We start from the raw sequence: 24,807 nt of genomic DNA, 5'->3' as shown, positions 1-24,807 counted from the left end.
TGCTCAGCAGGGAGCCTGCTTCCTCCTCTCTCTCTCTCTCTGCCTGCCTCTCTGCCCCTGTGTGCTCTCTCTCTGTCAAATAAATAAATAAAATCTTTAAAAAAGAAAAAAAAAGAAAAATAATAAAATTGCAAAAAAAAAAATTGCTGACCTCAAGGGGTAAACCATTGTTTGATAAACATTTCATCTTTCCTTTCTCCTCTGAATATAATCCCTTCCTTGGAACTTCTAAATCCTACTTCCTCCTTATTATATCACTGTGACATAGAAGCTTCAATCACCGTTTTTGAGCCGTTTTTGAGAAGTGAGGAGAAGAGGAAGTGTCTTTCATGTTCCCATAATTAAGAACTTCATTGTTTTCTCTACTGAAAATGTCTCATATCATTTTAAGTCTTAGACCAGCTGAAGAATTGAGAACAGCGCAGGAAAAACAAATTTTCCTCTCCTCACATTCATTCTGTTGCGTGAACTGACCTTCATGCCTCAGACCTGGAACAGAATGTGCAGACAGAGCTGGGGATCAAGGGCAGCCGGAGCTTCATTGCTTTGCCAGCCCAGGAGGCCTCAGCAGGTCTGGCCTTCAAACCTGCAGCCTACCCAAAGGAAGGGGTTGGGGGTTTGTAGGGAAATTTGGGATAATGGCCAATTTCCAGAGGAACTGTGTCTGTGCTGCCAGCAGTGTTCATCATGTTGTCAGGGAGGAACCAGGTTCCTGAAACAAAGGGCTGAGAAGTGAGGAGAAGAGGTTTGTGGAGAAAAGAAAGGTTACTTATTTGGAAATGGGAGTTTCACTGAGGTGGGAAGCAGAGGCAGAAGAAAAATTACTCAATTTCCTTACCCCCTGACAAGCCCTTGATACAGGCAGAGTGACTCTCCTCTAGGGACTCAACAACCTCTACCTTCAGGCTTTGCTAAGGGCAAACGGCAATACCAGCCTGACTGACTCCTACCCCCAACCAGGATCCTGGTAGTCTACTGTAATTATTCCTTGTAACTTTATCTCTAAACGCTCCAAGATATGTGTTGACAATCATTCCCAAGCATATGGCCTGCTGACATACATTTAAAGGGTTTCACATAAAAGGTTTTATTACCAATAATGAATAACCTTTTCCCCAATAATACCCAGCTCCTCAAGATCCTGAAAACCTGGCTTCCAAAACTCCTTAGAGACTTACATCATCCCTGACCCCCTCCCAACTGGCAAGTCTATACTGAACCACTCCTCACAGCCCCGGGGCAGCAGCTCTTTCTGCCCAAGATCCTGTCCCTGTGTCCAACATTTTGCACCAAAAATGTCTGAAGAATAATTTCTTGGTCATCAGCTCCAAGCCTCACCCCACTGAACCTCACTTATATACTGATACTTCATCACTTAAGCATTAATCGCTTTTTCCTTTGTTCAGTCTGATGCTTTTCAAGTGGTTTTCATTTCAGTCACCAAGACAGCTATTTTAAGTATTCATACTTTACAGTGATGAACCACTCAATGTTTTCTGGAATGGCTAAAATAAAGGAAAAAGGATAACATCCAATTTTCCTGAGAATGCTGAGAATTAGAATTAGAATTAGAATTAGAATTAGAGAATTAGGTCCTTATGAACAGAAATACTTATTCTACGGAAGGGGAATATTATGTCGCCTGAAAATATGTCTCTTGGCCTGAGCATTATTTTTGGCTGGTTATCAAAGGCAGATAAAGGAAGAGCTCTGAAATCCTGTGTTTACCTTGAAAGAGACAGTTGCATTTATTTGGGAAAGTTCGGTCTGTCAGGGGTCTCCCTCTGTGTAACAGAAAGAGAGAGAAGGAACCAATCTCCAGAAACCTGATGGTGGAGAAGGCAGGGCTCGAACTCTGCTCCCAGCCCCAGCCTTGGTTCCCCTGCTTGGCCTGGTCACCTCCCCAGTTCCTTCCCGGGAGGGTCACCTGTGGAGTTTCAGAAAGGATCGTCTCTGCGGGCCTCCCCCTCACAATCTGTCTGTTGGTTTGGGCAAAAACAACACTGTTGTGCTAATTAAGGGCTCCAGGTGATTCTCAGTGAGGCCAGGGCGGAGCCCGAGGGCTTTTTGGTGGTTTTCCGAGAGTGGGTTTGTGGCTTTGGTCTCTGCTCCCTGAGTCTGGGAGGGTCGGGTCCCTCCAGCCCTCGGTTCTGATGCTGACACTGAAATTGTGAGTGGCGGTGGCAGGGGACCCCTCTCTCTCCACAAAGCAGGTGAGGAAAATGCAGCGATGGGTGTCCTCACGGGAGCTCACAGTTTCTGAGCTGCTCCGGACACAAAGGACTGGGAAGTTGGGCCTTTTCTGCATCTCTTGAGTCCTGCCTGCCGGTGAGCAGTTAGGAGAAGGAGCTCTGTTGCTGGATTTCAGGGCATTTTCTCCTGATGCAGCTGTGATTTCCCCACAGATCCCTCGTGAGGACGAAATCTAGAGGTGGAGGCGAAGGCAGAAATGGCCGGTTCTCAGGTGAGCCTGGTGTCCCCGCAGAGCAGAGCCATGTTCTCATTGTCACTTTGAATTAAAGCCCCTCGAGGAGTGAAAATATTCCGTTGGGGGCAGATCCGGAGGGGAAGGTGACAAGTCCGAGCTTCCTGTGGCTGAGGAGGCCTGGTCCTGGGATATCAGGGAGGGAAATCATTTCTCATTTGGGCTTTTTTGCATTCTTGATCAGCTGTGTGCAGCCAGGGAGTAAGGAAATGCAGATAAAAACTTGAAGGGTATGAGGTCCAGAAAAACGTTGAAAATTCCCATTCTAAAAAAGGTTGCGGGTATGTCTAGATTTTTAGAATGTGAAACAGATATTCTATTTAAAAGATAGGAGTTGCGCCTAGGGGGTCTCAATTGACTAAGCTTGGACTTTTGATTTCAGCTCAGGTAGGGATCTCAGGGTCCTGGACTGGTATTCCCGTTTCTGTCTCTGCACCCAGAGGGAGGCCGCTTGAGATTCAATACTCCCTCTTCTGCCCATGTCCATCTCCTCTGAAATACAAATAAATCTTGGGGACCGAGGGTGGTTCAGATGGTTAAGAGGGCTTTCTGCCTTCAGCTCAGGTCATGATCCTGGGATTTGGGATACAGCCTCACATCGGACCCCCAATGGGCCAGCATCCTCCTCTCCCTCTCCTTCTACCTGGTGGGAGGCCTCTTTGTTTTCTCTCTCACTCTCTTTGAAATAAATAAAATCCTTTTTAAAAAAATATTTATTTGTTAGAGAATGAGTGAGAGGGCACAAGTATGTGAGCAGTGGGTAGAGGGAGAATGCTCCCTGCTGAGCAAGGACCACCCCCCATCCCCCATCCCACCTTCCCCCCCAAACCCAATCACCACCCCCACCTTCCCGCCCCAAGGTGGGAGGCATTCCCAGGACCTTGGGTCATGTCCTGAGCCCAAGGCTGATGCTCAACTCAGTGAATCATCCAGGCATTCCAATAAATAATTTTTTTAAAGATTATTTATTTATTTATTTGACAGAGAGAGAGATGACAAGCAGGCAGAGAGGCAGGCAGAGAGAGAGGAGGAAGCAGGCTCCCCACTGAGCAGAGAGGCACCCAGGCACCCCCCAATAAATAAAATTTTTAAAAAGAAGATTATATAGGGGCACCTGGGTGGCTCAGTGGGTTAAAGCCGCTGCCTTTGGCTCAGGTCATGGTCCCAGGGTCCTGGGATTGAGCCCCACATCAGGCTCCCTGCCAGGCGGGGAGCCTGCTTCCTCCTCTCTCTCTATCTGCCTGCTTCTCTGCCTACTTGTAATCTGTCTGTCAAACAAATAAAATTAAAAAAAAAAGAAGATTATATAAATCTTTAGTAATTAGAATTTAAAAAAGGACTAAACTGGAGGCGCCAGTGGGTTAAGCCGCTGCCTTTGGCTCAGGTCATGATCTCAGGGTCCTGGGATGGAGCCCCGCATCAGGCTCTCTGCTCAACAGGGAGCCTGCTTCCTCTCTCTCTCTGCCTGCCTCTTTGCCTACTTGTGATCTCTCTCTGTCAAATAAATAAATAAAATCTTTTAAAAAAATTAAAGAAAAATAAAAAAGGACTAAACTAGTGATTTCTAGCACAGGGTGGCTCAGTGTTGTGTCTCTGTCCATCGCATGGGGCCCCAGATGTGGGTCCATGATTGGCTGGAAGCCCGTCCAGCAGCACTGATGAAATTCCCCTGAGGCAGGGCAAGGACTGGAGACATTAATTGAAGACCTAAGAGATGAGCAGGCAGGAGGGCACAGGTGAGCTTGTCTGCAAGGAGCAGTGGGTAGGGGGTTTTCTTAAGGGGAGTTATGGGGAACATGTGGAACCTTCCCATTTTTGGTCATTGTACTTGGTTTCAGAAGCCCATTGGTTCATTAGGGCCTTGGGAATTTTGAGGTGGGTCCCCCGATGGGCCTGTCTGGACTCAGCCAAGTGGTCACTGGGGTTCTTCCTCCACTCCTTTGCTCAAGCCTGCTTGCCTAAAAGCAGCCTCTACAGATCGTATAGTGATTGAATTGTTTATGTATATCCAGTGTATTTCCAAAATTAGGTTTGTATTCTGAATTCCCGCTTTGAGTCCACAGGAATCACCAGGGACGGTGTGTCCTTTGATGTGCATTAGGGGCCTATAGCAGTTTGTTTCTATTCAGCTGATGTGAACTTCTTTTATTGGCTTGGTGCTGTCTGCCAGATCCTCCCCTGAAAAGTTCCTATTTTCCCTCCTGTCATTTGTAAGGAACATAAGGTACTAGGCAATATGCAGAAACTATCACATTTCAGATATGAACTTCTTTGATCTCGGGTAATCTTGCTTGTAGATTCTTTCTTTCTTCCTGTCTTTCTTTCTGAACATATTCTCAGTTGAGAGAGAGAGAGCACATGAGTGAGGAAAGGGGGAACGGGAGAAGCAGATTCACCACTGAGTGGGGAGCCCAACTTAGGGCTCCATGCCAGGAGTCTGGGATCACAACCTGAGCTGAAGGCAGACAAGGCAGACCCTTAACCTATGTCTTCAGCGTCCCCTTCCTTGTAGTTTCTGAGGAGGAGAACAACGTCAAAGGATGTGTGGACGGGCACCTGTTCGGCTCATTGGTGAAGCAACTGTCTTCTGCTTGGGTCATGTTCCCAGAGTCTGGGGATCAAATCCCTCATCGGGTTCCCAGCTCCACGGGGAGTCTGCTTCACCTTCTGAACTTCCCTCTCATTCTCTCCCTCAATGTTTCTCTCTCAAATAAACAAATTATTTTTTAAGATTTTATTTATTTATTTGACAGACAGAGATCACAAATAGGCAGAGAAGCAGGCAGAGAGGAGGAAGCAGTTTCCCCCGGAGTAGAGAGTCCTATGTGGGGCTCAGTCCCAGGACCCTGGGATCATGACCTGAGCTGAAGGCAGAGGCTTTAACCACTGAGCCACCAAGGTGCCCCTCAAATAAATAAATTCTTAAAAAAAAAAGGTGTGGATAATGTTGGGTCCCCCCAAAATTGGGTACCCCAATAAGGGGTCCATGATTAAAGGAGTGAGACTGATACAAAGCAAAAGCCAAGCAAGGCTTTATTTCACGCCAAGCATCAAGAATCAGACCAACCATCAAACAGACTGGTCAGGGCTGCCCCTACAGAGAGGATGACCCCTCCTTTCCAGACTAACTTTTATAGAGCAAAGGCCATGTGGTTGGGCCTGGCCACACACAGGTGGCCAATGAGATTGTAACACACAGAGGAGACTCCACAGTGATGCTACGTGACCAATTGAATTAAAAAATTTACCCTAGTAGACATTTGAACCAGCCTATCACTCCTTGGTTAGGATTGGTGCCAAAAGGCTCCCAAAGGGTGGGGACCCATACTCCTTGGTAGCTTGGAGACAGTATGTGCCCCCACTGGGCCTGACCCACCTTTGTAGTTGGACTTTGTTACATGGGACTGGTTTCCCAGACTTGCTTTTAAATAAGTTCCCCTGAGGGGGGGGGGGCGGCAAGGTCAATTTAAGTCTTAACAAAAGGGCAGTTCAACTGGGGTGGGGCTGCTCTGGCTGAATAGGTCTTACAGATAAAATTAAATTTCCTTCAACTTCCAACCTAGAAAAACATATGAGAAAGGCGGAGTAGGACATTCCTCAGGGAATTCACAACTGCTTCAAGGTTAATGTCTTGTTGGATGCAAAAAGCATCCTTAGCTTGACAATAGCCAGACTTCCAGGATCCTCTAATTCCTCTTTAACATTTGAAAGTTGCTTTGGAGACTTCTTGTACTCTATTCCCTAAATGTAGCTTGGCCAGCCTCCTTCAAGCTTGTGGCCCACTGATAGGTATCTGGAGGGTCTCCTGACTAAAGTGTTACTCTACAGTGAGTGGCCTCATCAAAACACCAGCTGGGAGGCCCTGAGGGTCCTGGAAACTTGCTTCCAAATTCCTAAGAGCCTCCTGCTATCCCTCACTCCTCCCCTACCTGACAGCTTAGAAGCAGTCACTGTTCACAACTTTCCTCTCCCCATGCTTTAGGACCACAGTGTTTTTACCACGGGTATCTCAACAATCTTTTCTTAATCATTCACTCCAGAACCCCAATATTTCACATCAGAAACATGTCTAGAATTGCTTGACCATAGGCTCCTCTCCCACATCCCAACACTTTGCACTGGACAAGGAGGGCTGTCACCTCTGTGTATTTGATAGAGCTGACTTCTGGGAGTGAAAGGAGTGAAAGTTCTCAGCCAGGCAGCCCCCTGCCCCATAGGTTTTTCTTTTAGAGAAGGAAAGGTCAGGTCTGGTTCAAGGTGGTGACACTAACTTCCTCTTTCATCTTAGGGACCATCGTGAACTGTGTCAATGGCCACTTGGTGACTGTGGTATTTATTGCAGGGACAGCTCACATTCAGGGATGTGGCCATAGAATTCTCCCTGGAGGAGTGGGGATGCCTGACCCACACTCAGCGGCAACTGTACAGGGATGTGATGTTGGAGAACTATGGACACCTCTGCTTCCTGGGTGAGGACGACTCCTTCCAGATTTCCCAAACCCCACTCAGGGTTCTGTTGTTTTTAACTTTATTTCTTATTTTTTATTAACATATAATGTACTATTAGCCCCAGGGGACAGGTCTGTGAATCACCTGGTTTACACACTTCACAGCACTCACCATAACACATACCTTCCCCAATGTCCATAACTCAACCATCCTCCCCCTACCCCTCTCCCTGCCGGCAACCCTCAGTTTGTTTTGTAAGATTAAGAGTCTCTTATGGTTTGTCTCTCTCCCAATCTCACCTTATTTCTTTTTTCCTTCCCTACCCCCCAAACCCACCACTTTGCCTCTCAAATTCCTCATATCAAGGAGATCATATGATAATTGTCTTTCACTGATTGACTTATTTCCCTCAGCATAATACCCTCCAGTTCCATCCATGTCATCACAAATGGCAAGATTTCATTTCTTTTGATGACTGCATAGTATTCCATTGTGTATATATACCACATCTTTATCCATTCATCTATTGATAGACATCTAGGTTCTTTCCATAGTTTGGGTATTGTGGACATTGCTGTAAATATTCAGGTGCATGTGCCCCTTTGGATCACTACATTTGTATCTTTAGGGGAAATACCCAGTAGTGCGATTGCTGGGTTGTAGGGTAGCTCTCTTTTCAACTTTTGAGGAACCTCCATGCTGTTTTCCAGAGTGTCAGCACCAGCTTGCATTCCCACCAACAGTGGAGGAGGGTTCCCCTTTCTCTGCATCCTTGGCCAGCATCTGTCATTTCCTGACTTGTTAATTTTAGCCATTCTGTCTGGCGTGCCCACTCAGGGTTTTATTCCTTCCTGTGAAGACTGTCTCTGAGAATTCTCTTTGAATGACTGGAATTTAGATCCAGGCAGAGAGGGGAATAAGTAGAGGTTTGTAGATGGAGAAAAATCTTCATGATACTTCCTTTCCAGCCTCGGCTTCTCCTTCCTCAAGGTAATATCAACCCTGGTGTAGATGAATGGCAATTCTAAACACTTGATGACATAGAATGGCATTGTTTACCTCTTAAACTGAAATTTCCCATTCTCTCTTTTTTTTTTTTAAATTAAAAATGTTTTTTTAAGGGACGCCTGGGTGGCTCAGTTGGGTAGGCGGCTGCCTTTGGCTGGGGTCATGATCCCAGTGTCCTGGGATTGAGTCCCACATTGGGCTCCTTGTTTGGCAGGGAGCCTGCTTCTCCCTCTGCCTCTGCCTGCCACTCTGCCTGTGCTCGCTCTCGCTTCTCTCTCTATGACAAATAAATAAATAAATAAAATCTTTAAAAAAATTTTTTTAAGATTTCATTTATTTGACAGACAGCAATCACAAGTAGGCAGAGGGGCAGGCGGGGAGCTGGGAGAAAGCAGGCTCCCCGCTGAGCAGAAAAGGTGATGTGGGGATTGATCCCAGGACTCTGGGATCATGACCTGAGCTGAAGGCAGAGGCTTTAACCCACTGAGCCACCCAGGTGCCCCGAAATTTTCTCTTACTATCATGTCTACTACTTGGAAGTGGAGGTCAGGATGTGAACATTGGAAATGCCTCCAGTGTGTTCTAAAGAGACTGTTGGGAAACAGCTTTCACAAAACAATTTTCAAGAATTGTACAATGTCCTTTCTTCTCTACTGAACACAAGCCTGATGGGAAGTTAGAATCGGCAGCAATAGTCACTTTCCTTTTTCCTCATAAACAGGTCTCCTTCTGTCAAAGCCAGACCTGATCATGTTTTTGGAGCAAGAGAAGCAGCTCTGGGATGTGAAGAGAAAGGAGACCGGAGGCTTCCATCCAGGTAGGTGAGAATGAATGAGGCAGATGACAGAGGGGAGGTCCAAGTCTGAAGGAGGAAGGTAGACCGTAAGCTGTGGTTCAAGTAGCTCTCCTTGAATGAAAATCAGCTGGAGACATGCCCAGTTCTCTCTCTCTCACTGGATCCCAGAGGGACATCTTTTCTCTGACATTATCAAGCTCTTGAATTTTCTAGGGATTCTCCTTCAGCTCTAGTAATGGTCTATCACATCCACAGGGAGAGCCAGGAGATATGATTGGAGGTGGAGGGCCCCCCTAATCTAAGAGCTGCTCCATTTCTGTGAGGACCTGGGGAAATCTCTCTATTTTCTGAGGACCCATACGCTCTGGCCTTTGTCAATTCTGATTTTCATCATGAGACAAGTAGGTCAGGGTAGTTGTATGCACACTGGGGTTTAGTGCAGAAATTCCCAGAACACTGGAGACAGATTTTTAATGTTTTCTGACTTATGCTTTCTACCACAGCTTTTTTTTTTATTTTTTTAATTTTTTTTTAATTTTATTTATTTATCAGAGTGGGGGGGGGGGGAGCGAGCACAGGCAGACAGAATGGCAGGCAGAGGCAGAGGAAGAAGCAGGCTCCCTGCTGAGCAAGGAGCCCGATGTGGAACTCGATCCCAGGACGCTGGGATCATGACTTGAGCTGAAGGCAGCTGCTTAACCAACTGAGCCACCCAGGCGTCCCTCTACCACAGCTTTAATCTTAGTCTTAAAAAATTATCATTCAGTAACTTCATCGATAACAAAGCACCACCCTAAATATACTGCTTTATTTCTCTTCAAATGGTCTTTTTTCTTTTTTTCTTTTGTATTAAATACAGAAATTTCCACTCTATGAGTTCCATTCCCCAGTGGTGAAATAATGTAATGTCTCTGTTTCTTAGAATTTCTACATAATTTCTATTGGGGAACTAGCACATTTAGAACTTGAACTTGTAGCCTTTAATAAAATCTCATTTATTACCTTATTTTTAAATAATTGCATCATCGTATGTTTCTTCTATGAACTTCTTGTGACTTTGTCATGTGTGTTTTCACTTTCTAATCAGTTCTATATGAGATTTAGCTCTGAATTTTTTATGTCAAATGTCCCGATACGACATGGGCATGTGCTTTATAAGAAGTGAGTTAGGCAATTAGTAAAATTCCCATATATTTTCTTTAAAAATTGTATTTGTTCAAGACACACAGAGAGAGAATGAGTAGGGAAAGGGCAAAAGGAGAGGGAGAAGCAGACTTCCTGCTGATCAGGGAGCCCTATGTGGAGCTGGATCTCCAAACTCTGAGCCCATGACCTGAGATGAAGGAAGCTCCTTGACTGACCATGACCCCCCAGGTACCCCAGTCCCCTATGTTTGAAATATCCTTGTGTTCAGTAATGCAGTATTGCTTCATGGGTAATTAATCATGAGCTTTTTCTTCTACTTTCCTCAGAATGTATCAGAATTTAACCCCCAATACTGATTTCCTATACACTGTCTCTTAGCATATTTTCCAACTTTCATGGTATTTGTTTATTTAGAAGTGAAGATATTATTCATTTCCTCTATCATAAAGAATGGATTATAGCATTACATTCTGTGTATGAGGAGGAATATATTAATAATGTAATACATTTCTTTCAAGCTGCTTGAGTGTTTGTAAAATTTTCATTTATACCTTTTTATGATTGATTTTAATGAGAATTCTCTATAATTTTATAGTCTATGAAGGCATGCCAATCAAATGCTTCCTTTTCATGGGTACGAGGATACTGTTTAAAATTACGGTTATAGAGAAGTTTCTTTTTCTGTCATGCATCAGTGTTTTATTTAGAATTTCTTGGGTTGATTTTTCTCTTACTCTGTTTTCCTAATAATGTGCTTCCTATGTCTGGTTTATTGCACAATATTAGCGAGGTGTGGATTGGGTTTTATCTGTGTGTGTTATTACAGGGAGAGAATTTTCAGCTCAGTGTATTTCAAGACCATGTGAGTGTAATTTACTCATTAATGTAACTCAAAACAGAATGACCTTTATGCTTTTTGCCTGTAAATTATGTGTGTCTGTCTTGTATTTGTATGTTGCACATACATACTGTGTGACCCCTACTCTTTTTCTCCATGATGAGTGGTCAGTGAATGTTGTACTATGTCTAGGTGAGTCGTCATCAACACAGAATTCATTTCAGCATATATTTGTGGGTGAATTTTTATTCTCTCTGCATGAGAGACTTTTTTGAATTCAAAGTAATTTTCAATCGTTTTATACTTCTGTATCATGTTTTGGTATGAAATATGAGAGATTTACTTTATCTTTAATTGTAGGATTAATACCCATGGTATGCCTTAGTAACTTTCTCATTGACTTTTCTATCTTCCATGAGTATTTTCGTTGTGGTTACCTTAAAGATTCTTTAAAACAACTTAGCTGCAGGGGCGCCTAGGTGGCTCAGTCGATTAAAAAGCCGCTGCCTTCGGCTCAGCTCATGGTCCTAGGGTCCTAAGATCGAGTCCCGCATTGGGCTCTGTGCTCAGTGGGGAGCCTGCTTCCTCTTCTCTCTCTCTCTCTCTCTCTGCCTGCCTCTCTGCAAACTTGTGATCTCTGTCTGTCAAAAAATAAAATCTTAAAAAAAAAAAAAAAAACCAACTTAGCTGCAAAATAAACCATTTAAAACTCAGTGTCTGTTACATAGAAAACTCTTCTTCCTGTCTCCATCCCTGCACCCCCTCCCCACTTTGTTACTGGTATCACAAATTCTTTTATGTTGTGTACTTCATGACCTACATTGATGATTTTTTAAAAACAAAACTCCGGGGGCACCTGGGTAGCTCTGTGGGTTAAGCCTCTGCTTTTGGCTCAGGTCAGGATCTCAGGGTCCTGGGATGGAGCCCCTCATTGGGCTCTCTGCTCAGCAGGGAACCTGCTGCTTTCTCTTCCTCTGCCTACTTGTTTTCTCTCTGCCAAATAAATAAATAAATTCTTAAAAAAAAAAAAACTGTGTAGCAGATGTGACTGGTATCTCATTACAATACTGAAGCTTTTTTTTTTTTTAAGATTTTATTTATTTATTTGACAGAGAAATCACCAAGTAGGCAGAGAGGCAGGCAGAGAGAGGAGGAAGCAGGCTCCCTGCTGAGCAGAGAGCCCGATTCGGGACTTGATCCCAGGACCCTGAGATCATGACCTGAGCCAAAGGCAGCGGCTTAACCCACTGAGCCACCCGGGTGCCCACAATACTGAAGCTTTGTGTAATTGTCTACATATTTATGTTCAGTGGAAGCTTTGTGTTCTTCTGTGGTTCAGTTTCTGATTAGAATCCTTTTGTTTCATCTAGAAAGGCTTCCTTTAATGGTTCTTGGAGGACAGATCTACTGGTAAATGTAGAGGGGCTTTCACTTGGGAATGTCTTTGTTTCTGCCTCTATGGAAAAGAATTTTTCTAGGCTAAGTATTGTTGGAGGCTATTTTTCAATCTTTGAGTACCTGAGTACCATTCCTGTTTGGACTACTGAGAATCCTACTAGTGATTTTCTTACTTTCTTTCTTTCTTTTTTTTTTAATATTTTATTTATTTATTTGACAGACAGATCACAAGTAGGCAGAGAGGCAGGTAGAGAAGGGGAGGCAGGCTCCCTGCTGACCAGAGAGCCCTTGCAGGGCTCCATCCCAGGATCTTGAGATCATGACCTGAGCTGAAGGCAGAGGCTTAACCCACTGAGCCACCTGGGTGCCCCTGTCATTCTGTTTCAAAAGTCTCCTTTCATCTGTGGTGGTTGATGGGTTAATTACAACATGTTGTGAGTCATCCTGTGTGTAGTCCACTGTATATACCATAGTTTTATAAGGAAGTAATTTGAAGAAATAAATATTAGGGCAATCATAGTGCACAGACATTTACTGTAGTGCACTGGATTTCTCAAGATAAACTTGTCTGTGTAAGTGGACCATTACTGATGAAAAGCATGTTACTCAGTCGTTAACTGTATTTGTTAGTAGACCTGAAAGGATTCAGGGGCAGGTGGATCTCTAGAGAGGGATCAGTATTTTCAGTGTGATTCTTTTTTTTTTCTTTTGACTCTATTTTGTACATGCAGATGGATGTCCAAAGCCAGAGTAGCAGAAGTTTCATCAGATAAACTACCCTTTTATCTTTTGTTTATACTGCTTTGATATCAGGGTACTGCTGACCTCACAGAATGGTTTTGAGTGTATTTCTCTATTTCAAAATTATGTTTTTTTTTTTAAAGATTTTATTCATTATTTTGACAGAGAGAGATCACAAGCAGGCAGAGAGGCAGGCAGAGAGAGAGGAGGAAGCAGGCTCCCCGCTGAGCAGAGAGCCCGATGCGGGACTCGATCCCAGGACTCTGAGATCATGATCTGAGCCGAAGGCAGTGGCTCAACCCACTGAGCCACCCAGGCGCCCCTAAGATTTTTTTTATTGCTAAGATTTTGATAAAGATTCTTGTGAATGATTTTCATAAATGTTAGTTTCTTTTTCTTGTCCTGAACCATGGCTCACCATCTAATGCCTAGGGATACTACCCAACAATTGCTAATTGAACAGAGTCACTAGAAATACAATGATAAGCCATAGCTGCACAATTCTCAAGGACTGTCGATCAAATTTTACCCTGTATGTTTCTCCTGTTGTTTTGTGAGCATAGAGAACATAAGCAGAGTTTTAGGGTTTTGATCTGCAACAATGCAATGTGTTATATTAAGATAAAGATAGATTTTTGCAGTCACAGAACTAACTAGGAAGAAGCACATGTACATACATATGTGTGTGTACCTGTATCTTCAGAAGGAAAAGGAATCTTGGTTCAAACCAGGTCATTTCCAAGTTTGAAAATTGATGATTTCCTAGCAAGCAAAGAGATTCTAGATTTATAACAGAAATAGTTTTCTCTGCATTGTATTGAATTTATGCTTCCTGCATCTCATGTATCTTAGTTTGAGAATCTGCCCATGTGAATCATCTCTTACATAACTGGGTTTTACTCCTGTAGGATCAACTCTGTTTTCCTTATTCCTGTGTCGACCTGTTGCTTACCTACCTTGATAGAGATTTTAACAAGGGTTTCCATGGAATGACATGATATCCAAAATTTAATTTAAATTTGAGAGTAGGGACACCTGGGTGGCTCAGTTGGTTAAGCAGCTGCCTTCGGCTCAGGTCATGATCCCAGGGTCCTGGGATCAAGTCCCACATCAGGCTCCTTGCTTGGCAGGGAGCCTGCTTCTCCCTCTGCCTGCCTCTCTGTCTGCCTGTGCTTGCTTGCTCGCTCTCCCTCTGTCTCTGACAAATAAATAAAATCTTAAAAAAAAATGTGAGAGTAATTTTCCAGAGAGCATTATAAATTCCATTTAGTTAAACTGATAGACTTCACTCCTTCTTTTGCAATTGGAGAAATAAGAGTTCCTTAGTTGTTACTCTTTTCCCTTCTGGGAAGTGACATCATCCAAGTTGGTCACTTTATTTATTATTTATTTATTTTTTAAAGATTTTATTTATTTATCTGTCAGAGAGAGTGAGCACAGGCAGATATAGTGGCAGGCAGGGGCAGAGGGAGAAGCAGGCTCCCTACTGAGCAAGGAGCCTGATGTGTGGGACTCAATCCCAGGACGCTGGGATCATGACTTGAGCCGAAAACAGCCACTTAACCAACTGAGCCACCCAGGAATCCCCAAATTGGTCACTCTAATGTAAACATTTGATTAGGTAAAAATGTGGAGATTTCATTAGTCATGGGTGTTTTGTTTTGTTTTAATGTTTAGTTGAAGGAAACAAAGATAGGACAGGGCTGGGAGCTGAGTAGATTTCTAACTTAAAAAGAACACAGTCTTCTGTTAGGAGTGATGGAGCAGCCCAGTAGAAGAGATGAAACAGGTCCACGGTAAAACATTGGCCTGAATTCTTCATGTGGGGAGAGGACCTCTGTCCAAAGCTATTCTACTGACTCTGAATCTTGAAGGAAAAAATGTACTTTCTTTCTTCCCAAACCCTCTCCAGTTCTTCTGTCTCCTCTCCATTCCAGTGATGGAGGCATCACAGCTGACTTTCCCTCCTGTGTTCTGGAAACCTCTTTGACACTGCACGCCCCCTCCCACATAAGCCACGCAGGCCCTTGCAGGCCTTAGGAGTAGCTTGGAGTTTTCTGATGCAACTGTAAATGGTTGATAACAGGATCATGTGAGGCCTATGTGCATTTTAAATACAATGTTGCCACCACTGCACTGGAAGAAAAGCAAAAATCCATCACTGGGCCACAGGATTAGTTTAGGCACTTGGCACTGGAAGTTGTGAGGACAGATAAAACATGATGTTGTGACAGTTTGAAAGAAAGGGAAGTACTGTGGAAATGAAATACGGTGAACTCTTGAAATGTGAACAAAGATCTGGTAGAGAGGTCCCTTTGGTCACTGCAAGGCCTTAGAGAAGCTACTCATGATGAGTAAATGGGACTGAGATTCGTTCCTGGGAAATGCGGTTGTCTGGGACGGCCGATGCTTTTCTCATGATGTAATGTATTCCATGCTGGTCCTGAGGACCAGTTGGTATTGAATGACAGAGATAATTGTACTTTCTGAGGCCCAGATATGTGGAGTGCATTGAGAAGGGGTATTGGTTGATTGAAACATGGTGGGCATAGTTTAAAGATGTCACATGACAATAGATGTTGAAGACGAAGAAGGCTGCTGGGTACTGCTAGTGAGAACCAGCCAGGTGTGTTCTGCAGTTGCACAAAGATTTGATATCCCAGGAATATAACCCATCATAGGTCTGATGCAGGATGGATGGGTGACCTTGTAAGCATAATGACCTGTGATTGGCAGGGCCCTCCCTCACTTCCACTCAGCCCCATGATGAATCTCCTGTGCTCTGATCTATGTGCCAGGCACCGATTCATGGAGAAGGAAAACACTAATTAACCAGCAGTGATCATTTCTGCTTCAAAAAGCCTTTCCAGTATTTGGGAAAGCTGTCCCTGTGTTGTATCAGAGCCCATGCTGTCCCTACACTCCTCCTAACCGGAGTGAACAGAGGGTTTTTCAAGTTTTATAACTGTGCTCAATTTAGGCAAAGTCAGTTTTCAGGAGGAAGCCTAAGTTGAAACAAGTAATTCCATAAACTGAAGCCATGGGTATTAGTAAAAATGCAGGGAAAACTTGAAATTTATGAACACCATGGATTCAGTGGTTTCTGGTACAAAATCCAGCCTTACATCCAGAAGCAGATTGCACGTGCATTTCTTTGTGAAAGAGGGAGCCATTTCCATGAATATGGTGGTGCAGTGAATTGAAGAAGGAAAAATAAAAAGATGTCCAGAGAAGAGTGACTGGTCAATATGGTTATACAGGGATACAGTTGGCTTGAAGGAAGAATGATGGGAAGGGAAGGACTCCATGTTCACCTCTATGCTCTTTCCCCTTTTTAGGATCTTTTGAAACTCCTTAAAAAAAAGAGAGAGAGAGAGGATTTATTGATTTATTGATTTGACAGAGAGAGGGATTACAAGTACACAGAGAGGCAGGAATTGAGAGGGGAAAGCAGGCTCCCTGCTGAGCAGAAAGCTCTGTGTGGGGCTCAATCCTGAGGAACACATTCCTGAGGAAACATTCAGTGACATGTGGCTCCAAGAACACAGGAGTTGGATGGTACCATTTCCCTTTCCCATCCTGTAACACATGACCTGAGCTGAAGGCAGAAGCTTTAACCCATTGAGCCACCCAGGTGCCCCCCGCTTTGAAACTCTTCATCATAATTCAGTCCTGGAATTGTGAGCGAAACATAGATTGTTGATGTATGACATCAGTGGCACATTTGTGAAAAGTAGAAACTCAGACCCATCCATATATCCAAATCAGAATATGACTTTTAAGATCTTCAGTTCATTGTCATATCCATTAATACTGGAGAAGTACACATCTAGCTCACCTACACTCTTCCATTATTCTGCTGTTCTACTCTATTTGATAACTGTGTCTTGTATGCCTTAAATCAGGATACGTGCTCTTCATTTCCCAGATTATTTTGTGTATGGGTTATCCCATGACTTCCACATAAAGTTAGGGTGGGTTTTGATCTTTGTGCAAAAATAGCATTGGAGTTTTGGTAGAGATTGCATTTTCTGTAGATCGCTTCAAGATTTATTGTGTTTCGGGGCACCTGTGTGGCTCAGTGGGTTGAAGCCTCTGCCTTCGGCTCAGGTCATGATCCCAGGATCCTGGATCAAGCCCCGCATTGGGCTTTCTGCTTGGCAGAGAGCCTGCTTCCCCCTCTCTCTATGCCTGCCTCTCTGCCTATTTGTGATCTCTGTCTGTCAAATAACTAAATTAAAAAAAAAAAAAGATTTATTGCATTTCAAGTATTCCAGTGAAGGAACATAGATGTGTTTTCAATTTATTCATTCCTTGATTCCTACATAGTACATTACATGTTCCATAATTTCTGGTTTGACTTCTACCATTATGTTAAATTGGAAGCATTTTTATGGGGGAGTGGTGTTCGTTCTAAAAGTATGATGTTTCAGTTTGGGGGATTGTTCTTTGTTGTGTAGAAACAAAACTAATTTTTATATGTTGATTTGTGTACCAGCTTTGTAAAATCCATATGAGTTTTAATAGGATTAAAACAGTAAGGCTTCCCAGGAGAAGCAATGGCCCTGGAGTAGGAGGATCCTAGACTCACGTGTCCTGTCATGAGCACCACTAGGCAACTGTCAGGTCATCCTAAATGCCCCAGACATTGGGCTGAGGAGTGACAGGAAAGACTACCAAGTGAATGGAGAGAAGAGGCCACATGGAAGATGGCATATAGTGTGAAGACATGGTTTAGGGAGGAGAGGGGTATAGCATTGTGGAGGGCAGGGAGCCCCGGCTGTGCAGTAGGTGTCATAACAGAGGAGCACTCAGGAGATGCCTAAGGAGGTTTCCCAAAGCCATTGGCTTAGAGAGGGAGAAGGGCTGAATTTTCTGAGTTCATGGAACCAGCACATCTTATTTATTTTTTTTTTTTAAATGGGTTATTGTTGACTCAATTTCTTTCTTTCTTTTTTTTTTTATTATTATTTATTTGACCGACAGAGATCACACATAGGCAGAGAGGCAGGCAGAGAGAGAGAGAGAGAGGGAAGCAGGCTCCCTGTGGAGCAGAGAGCCCGATGCGGGGCTCGATCCCAGAACCTCGAGATCATGACCCGAGCCGAAGGCAGCGGCTTAACCCACTGAGCCACCCAGGCACCCCGGAACCAGCACATCTTAAAACCTGGAGTTTGAATGGTCCGTAAGTTTGGATGGGATAGAACCAGGAGGGCACGGGGGTGCTCTTGGAGAGAATGCTGACAAAGAACCTGGGGGCTCACAGCATGAAAACAGCCATCCCAAGAACACCTGGGGCATGCAGTCAGGAGAGTATTCAGTATTCTAGGAGCACATTCCTGAGAGGAAACATTCAGTGACGTGGCTCACAGAACATGGGAGTTGGATGGTACCATTTCCCTCTCCCATCCTGTAGCACAAAGACGGAGCCCCACTCAGTGAGGACCCTGGCTGTCTGCCTCGCTTGCACCAGGCCCCACCCCCTGTGACCTGAGGAGACTGCCCTTCTCAGTGAGGCTTGTCTCAGGCTTAGCAAGGTGAGCCCCTTCCTACATCTTGTCTCCTGAGAAAAGATTTTGCAGGGCTGCAGTCCTGGGGTAGTTGATGTCAGGTCTCCTTTCACGAGCAGACCAGAGCTCACCTAGTTCAAATTGGCCACATTCAGGCCAGGGACCAAGCAGGCAAGGAAGGAGACTGTAGCAGGCAAGGAGAGCCCTGCAGACCCCTGGCAGGAAGGATACATCATTGGCTTTTCTGTCACAGAGAGCAAGGTAAAGACTAGACAAAATGCAAGATGAAAGAATTTATCCAAACAAAATCAGCAGATGAGACCTGGGCCAGAGATGCAGTGGAAACAGATTGTAGTAAGGAGCTTGATGGACAATTGAAGGCATCAATCACAAGGATACTGAAAGGGTTGAGAAAAGAATAGTGTGAACTTTACCACAGGGGTAAGAGTTAAAAAATAATTGGGTGGGGAGCACCTGGGTGGCTCATGGGTTAAGCCTCTGCCTTCGGCTCAGATCGTGATCTCTGGGTCCTGGTATAGTCCCGCATTGGTCCCTCTACTCAGCAGGGGGCCTACTTCTCCCTCTCCCTCTGCCTGCCTCTCTGCCTACTTGTGATCTCTGTCAAATAAATAAATAAAATTTTAAAAAATAAGAATAAAATTAAAAAAAAAATTGAGTGCTTTGTGGCTAATTTGGGTAAGCCACTGACTCCTGATTTCTGCTCAGATCTTGATATCAGGGTCCTGGGATCCAGGTTTAAGTCAGCCTCTGCAGTTAGTGTGATGCCTGCATGTGATTTCCTCGCTCTGCAATTCCTACCTGAACCCTTAAGATTGACCCCATCCCAAATATATGTCTTTCTAAAAATATATAAATCTTTCTAAAAACAATGCAGTAAGCAAGATTAGAAACAGGCTTGAAGTTAGGATGCTGGAAGAAGCAGAAAAACGACTTTGTCACATAGAGGAAAAAATAAAGGAAAATACTGAATTTGAACAAAGGGAGGGAGAAGAATCATGCAACATGGGATTTATTTAGGGAACTCATAGCCACCATCAAAAATAATAAGATTCCCAGGTCTTGGGCTTTTCTGTGCTGGGAGAGTATTGCTTCCAAATTGAACCCTCATGCTTCTTACTGGTCTAAAGAGATTTCCCATTTTTTTGGTTCAAGGTTAGTAATTCATTCTTAATAACTTGTCTATTTTTAGAAATTCTGTTTTTTTCCCTAAATTTACCTTTTTGTTATTACATAATGGTTTATGGAGTTAAAGCATTGACAGTTTTATTTTATTGATTGAAATGGACATTACACTCAGTGTTCCGTTAGTGTTAATCTGCTCTCTATTTTATTTTGGGTTTTTCTTTATTTTATTCCTCTACTAAGTTTCATTTAATTCTCTTCCTTTTTTAATTCTTCTGGTGGAAATTCAGTTGTTTATTCAAACATTTTCTTGACTCTGTGTTATATAAGATGAAAAAAATTGGGAAATGGAAAGCCTAGTAGGGAAAAACTGGCAGAAATGAACAGTACAAACAAGGAATAAAAACAGTAAAAAAAATTAAAATGATGATATTTAGGGATTTCTATAATTGTGTAATGTGTAAACAGAGAAAATTTCAGTGTTTCTTTTTCAGTTTAGATTCCTTTACTCTATTTTTGCTTGCATAATTCTTCTGACTGGAGTATCCAGAAGCATATTCAAGGCAGTGGTGGGTTACTTCATTAGCTGCTGATCATAGAGGAGAAGCTTGCAGGCTTTCCCTGTTGAATAGGTTTCAGGTATTCATACATCTGGCATTCATCAGTTGGGGTTTTCCTTCTCTCTCTACCTTGAGTGTTTTTAACATGACATGTTGTCTAATACCACCATATTTCTATTCTGTCTCTATTAATATGATCATGTCATTTTTGACCTTTGTTCTGTTAATGTGGGGTCTTTAATTTATGGTTTTCTGTATGTTGGAGCACCCTTAATTCCAGGTCCATTTACTACTTGATCATCTTGTAAAAAGGGAAAATGTGTGTTTGATTCAGTTTCCTCTATTTTATTGTGGACTTTGAGTGAATATTCCTCACAGGTGGTAGTTTGTAAACTTCATCATTTGTAGTGTCTTCGTCTGTCTTGGATGAGCTGGTAATGCTAGTGCCACAGAGAGAGTGTTCTGCTAGCTTCTCTGATTGTCACTCCTTGGAAATATTTGAGGAGATTTGCAGTCCTTTCTCCTTCAGTGTCTGTTTGAATATCCAGTGAATTCATCTGGCACACAATTTTTGTTTGTTGGGTTTTTTTCTTTTATTCTTCTTTCATTTGGCTTCGTATTTATGGATTGGTTGAGATTTTTTTCTACTTTCTGAGTGATGGGAGTCTAAATTGGTTATACATTTTTGAAATGTATACTTGCCTTTTATTAACAATTTGTGGGCACTGATTATCCATTGTTGCCTCTTACAATTACTTTTATTTCTACGGTCAGTTATACTGTATCTGCTTTCACTTCTTCACCTCTCACTTTAGTTGGTCTTTTCCATGTTCTTAATTTAGTTCATGGGCTGTCAGTGGTGTTGATCTTTTCTGACAAACAATTCTTCCTGTGGATGATATGTTCTATTTTTACTGTACTCTAGTTGGTTCATTTCAGTTTTCTGTTTCAGTATCCATCGTTCTGCTGACCCTTTTCCTGATTATTTTCCTGATTATTAGAGATACAGGAAAGTGATTTGTGCTACATCATGACCATACAGCAGAATTATGTTAGACTCTGTGCTCAGTACACTGTGTTCATGTTGTGTGTCCATGGAGAAATGAAGTCCTGATGATTCCTTCTTAGCCATCTTTCTGACTTTGTCTGATTCACTTGATGGTTCTATTTAAAAAGTCTTCAGTTTATTCTTCTGAATGTAGTAAGTGCAGTGATTTTACTTTTATTTGGTATTTTTCAGCTGTATCTTCCCATGACACCCAGAGTTTCCTGCTAAAGCAGAGCATAGAAGATTCTTTCCAGACAGTATCAGTGTACAGATACAAACATAGTGCTGTTGAGACTTTGCACTTATGTACAGACTGGGACAGTGATGGGGATTGTGATGGGCATCAAAGAAATCCTGGACGATACACCCAAACCAAAGCCATGGTCCTTAATGAGAATCTCCGTGTCCAAAATGGTGATGGATATAAATCGCCGTGGAAAACCTCCCTCTTTAAGTCAACTGTTTCTGCAGAGCAGTGTGTTTCTGTCAGCACAAGCTCCAATCAAATATTCAAATATAGCTACTTGAGGACAGAACATTTGCAACATCTGGAAAGTAACCTAGACCATGCTGAGAATAATGATTTGACCCATTTGAAAGATAAGATTGGCCTCACTTTTCAATCAGATATTTCTGATCATCAGAGATTTAGAAATGAAGAACAAAGTGCTCCATGGGATCCATACGAGAGGAGCTTCACTGAGGAGTTGACCCTCCAGAATGACAAGAGGGTTTCCACTGAAGACAGAATAGCTCAGTGCACTGAATTTGCGAAAACATTGAACCAGGGCTCCAGTGTTCAGAAATGTGTCAGGGCTAGGTTTGCAGAGAACCATTATGAATGTGATAAACGTGGGGAAGGCTTTAATCCAGCCTCTAACCTCAGTATACATAATGGTCACCATTTGGGAGACAGTCCTCATAAATACAATGAATGTGGGAAAGCTCATAACCAGTCCTCCAGTGTTGGTGATCATCAGAGAATCCATGAGGGAAAAAGGCTATTCAGATCTAATAAAGCAGGGACCATGTTTAGCCAGTTATCAAGCCTAAATATACATAACATAGTTCCTAGGGGAAAGGAAGCTTACAGTTTGAAGGAATGTGGTAAATCCTTTGACTGCCACTCAACACTATCTCAACATCAGCAAATGCATACTGGGGAAAAAATACACAAATGTGAAGGTGGTGGTAAAACCTTTAAGGAATGTCCATCAATAAATGGACATGGAGAAACCTATACTGGAGAGGAACGTTACCAATGTCAAGAATGTGGCAAGACCTTTAACCGCACTTCACAGCTTATTCAACATCACAAAATTCATACTGGAGAGAAACCTTACCAATGTGAAAAATGTGGTAAGAGCTTTATACAGAGCTCAGCCCTTATTCGACATCACAGAATTCATACTGGAGAGAAGCCTTACCAATGTCAAGAATGTGGCAAGGCCTTTACCTGCCCTTCACAACTTACTCAACATCGCAGAATTCATACTGGAGAGAAACCTTACCAATGTAAAGAATGTGGCAAGGCCTTTAATGACAGCTCAACCCTTTTTGAACATCATATAATTCATACTGGAAATAAACCTTACCAATGTCAAGAGTGTGGCAAGGCATTTGTTTACAGCTCAAGGCTTGCACAACATAACAGAATTCATACTGGACAGAAACCTTACCAATGTCAAGACTGTGGCAAGGCCTTTTACCAGAGCTCACATCTTAGTGAACATCACAGGATTCATACTGGAGAGAGACCTTACCAATGTCAAGAATGTGGTAAGGGCTTTAACAATAGCTCAGCCCTTACTCAGCATTACAGAACTCATACTGGAGAGAAACCTTACCAATGTCATGAATGTGGCAAGGCTTTTAACCACAACTCAAGCCTTACTCAACATCGCAGAATTCATACTGGAGAGAAACCCTACCAATGTCAAGAATGTGGCAAGGCCTTTTCCCGGAGCTCAAGTCTTAGTGAACATCACAGAATTCATACTGGAGAGAAACCTTACCAATGTCAAGAATGTGGTAAGGCCTTTAATGACAGCTCAACCCTTATTCAGCATTACAGTATTCATACTGGAGAGAAACCTTTCCAGTGTCAAGAATGTGGCAAGAGGTTTAACGTGAGCTCAGTGCTTACTCGACATCACAGAATTCATACTGGAGAGAAACCTTACCAATGTAAAGAATGTGGGAAGGCCTTTAAGCAGAGGTCAAGTCTTACTGAACATCACAGAATTCATACTGGAGAGAAACCTTATCAATGTCAACAGTGTGGCAAGGCTTTTAACCACAGCTCAACCCTTATTCAGCATCGCAGAATTCATACTGGAGAGAAACCTTACCAATGTCAAGACTGTGGCAAAGCCTTTAAGTGGTCTTCACTCTTTAATCAACATCGCAGAATTCATACTGGAGAGAAAACTTAATGAAAGTCAAGAATGTGGCATAGCCTTTTTGTGGCCCTCAGACCTTCCTTGATCACAGAATTCATGCTGGAGAGAAACTACAAACACTAAGAATGTGGCAAGACTTTAACGGGACTCAATCCTCACTAAACATCAGAAAATTCATACTAGATAGATAGCTTACCAGTGTACAGAATGTGAGAGGGGGCACCTGGGTGGCTCAGTTGGATAGGTGACTGCCTTAGACCCTGTTCCTGATCCCAGGTTCAAGTGCTGCAAGAAGCCTACTTCTCCCTTTCCCTCTGCCTATCCCTCCTCTGTACTTGTGCTCTCTCTCCATCTCTGTCAAATAAATAAATACAATCTTTAAAAAAGAAGAAAGAATGTGAGAAAAATCAGTTAAGGAGTGCTTACCCATTCATGCACATCAGAGAATTCACTTTGGGCAATAACCTTGCAAATATAACAAGTGTGACAAGGCCTTTGTCCAGCATGCACGCATTAAGTAAAGAGAGAATTCATACTGGAATGACAGCCGATGAATAATGTGGCACACCCTCTAGCTGCAAACGACTGTTACTAGGCATCACAGAATTCGTACTGGAGAGAAAATTATGGATGTATGTGAGAAAATGCCTAAGGACTGTTCCCTCCTCACTCCATATCAGAGATTATATATAGGAGAGTTAGTGTACAAATACTAAGATTGTGTCTGCGGGGCACCTGCGTGGCTGAGATGGTTGAGCGGCTGCCTTTGGCTCAGGTCATGATCCTGGAGTTCTGGGATCGAGTCCCACATTGGGTGCCCAGCTTCACGGGGAGTCTGCTACTCCCTCTGACCTTCTCCCCTCTCATGCTCTTTCTCACTGTCTCTCTCCAATGAATAAAGTTTTTTTTTAAAGATTTTATGGGGGCGCCTGGGTGGCTCAGTAGGTTAAAGCCTCTGCATTCAGCTCAGGTCCCAGTGTCCTGGGATCGAGCCCCACATCGGGCTCTCTGCTCAGCAGGGAGCCTGATTCCCCACCTCTCCCTGCCTCTCTGCCTACTTGTGATCTCTGTCTGTCAAATAAAGAAAATCTTTAAGAATTTTAAAAAATTGGCGCCTGGGTGGCTCAGTGGGTTAAGCCGCTGCCTTCGGCTCAGGTCATGATCTCAGAGTCCTGGGATCGAGTCCCGCATCCGGCTCTCTGCTCGGCAGGGAGCCTGCTTCCCTCTCTCTCTCTCTCTGCCTGCCTCTCCATCTACTTGTGATTTCTCTCTGTCAAATAAAT

The 24,807-nt window shown here is 43.2% G+C and overlaps 1 protein-coding gene across 3 annotated transcripts in view; it reads left to right on the top strand.

Moving 5' to 3' along the window:
• Positions 1–24,807, top strand: part of LOC132005466 (zinc finger protein 93-like) — a 95,324-nt gene that overhangs the window by 9,575 nt on the left and 60,942 nt on the right. For 2 of the 3 annotated variants that reach the window (XM_059382635.1, XM_059382637.1), the window contains exons 2-4: positions 2,406–2,464; positions 6,828–6,954; positions 8,664–8,759. In XM_059382635.1, the coding sequence (XP_059238618.1) occupies positions 2,450–2,464; positions 6,828–6,954; positions 8,664–8,759 (238 nt within the window). In that variant the 5' untranslated portion in view covers positions 2,406–2,449. Of the gene's footprint in view, positions 1–2,405; positions 2,465–6,827; positions 6,955–8,663; positions 8,760–21,314; positions 23,629–24,807 lie in introns of those variants that run through there. The other variant, XM_059382636.1, reaches the window with a different exon arrangement.

This window comes from Mustela nigripes, chromosome 17 (assembly GCF_022355385.1).
Source record: "Mustela nigripes isolate SB6536 chromosome 17, MUSNIG.SB6536, whole genome shotgun sequence".
NCBI lineage: Eukaryota > Metazoa > Chordata > Mammalia > Carnivora > Mustelidae > Mustela > Mustela nigripes.
Note: the sequence above shows the minus strand (reverse complement) of the source record. Positions and strands in the feature narration are given on the sequence as shown.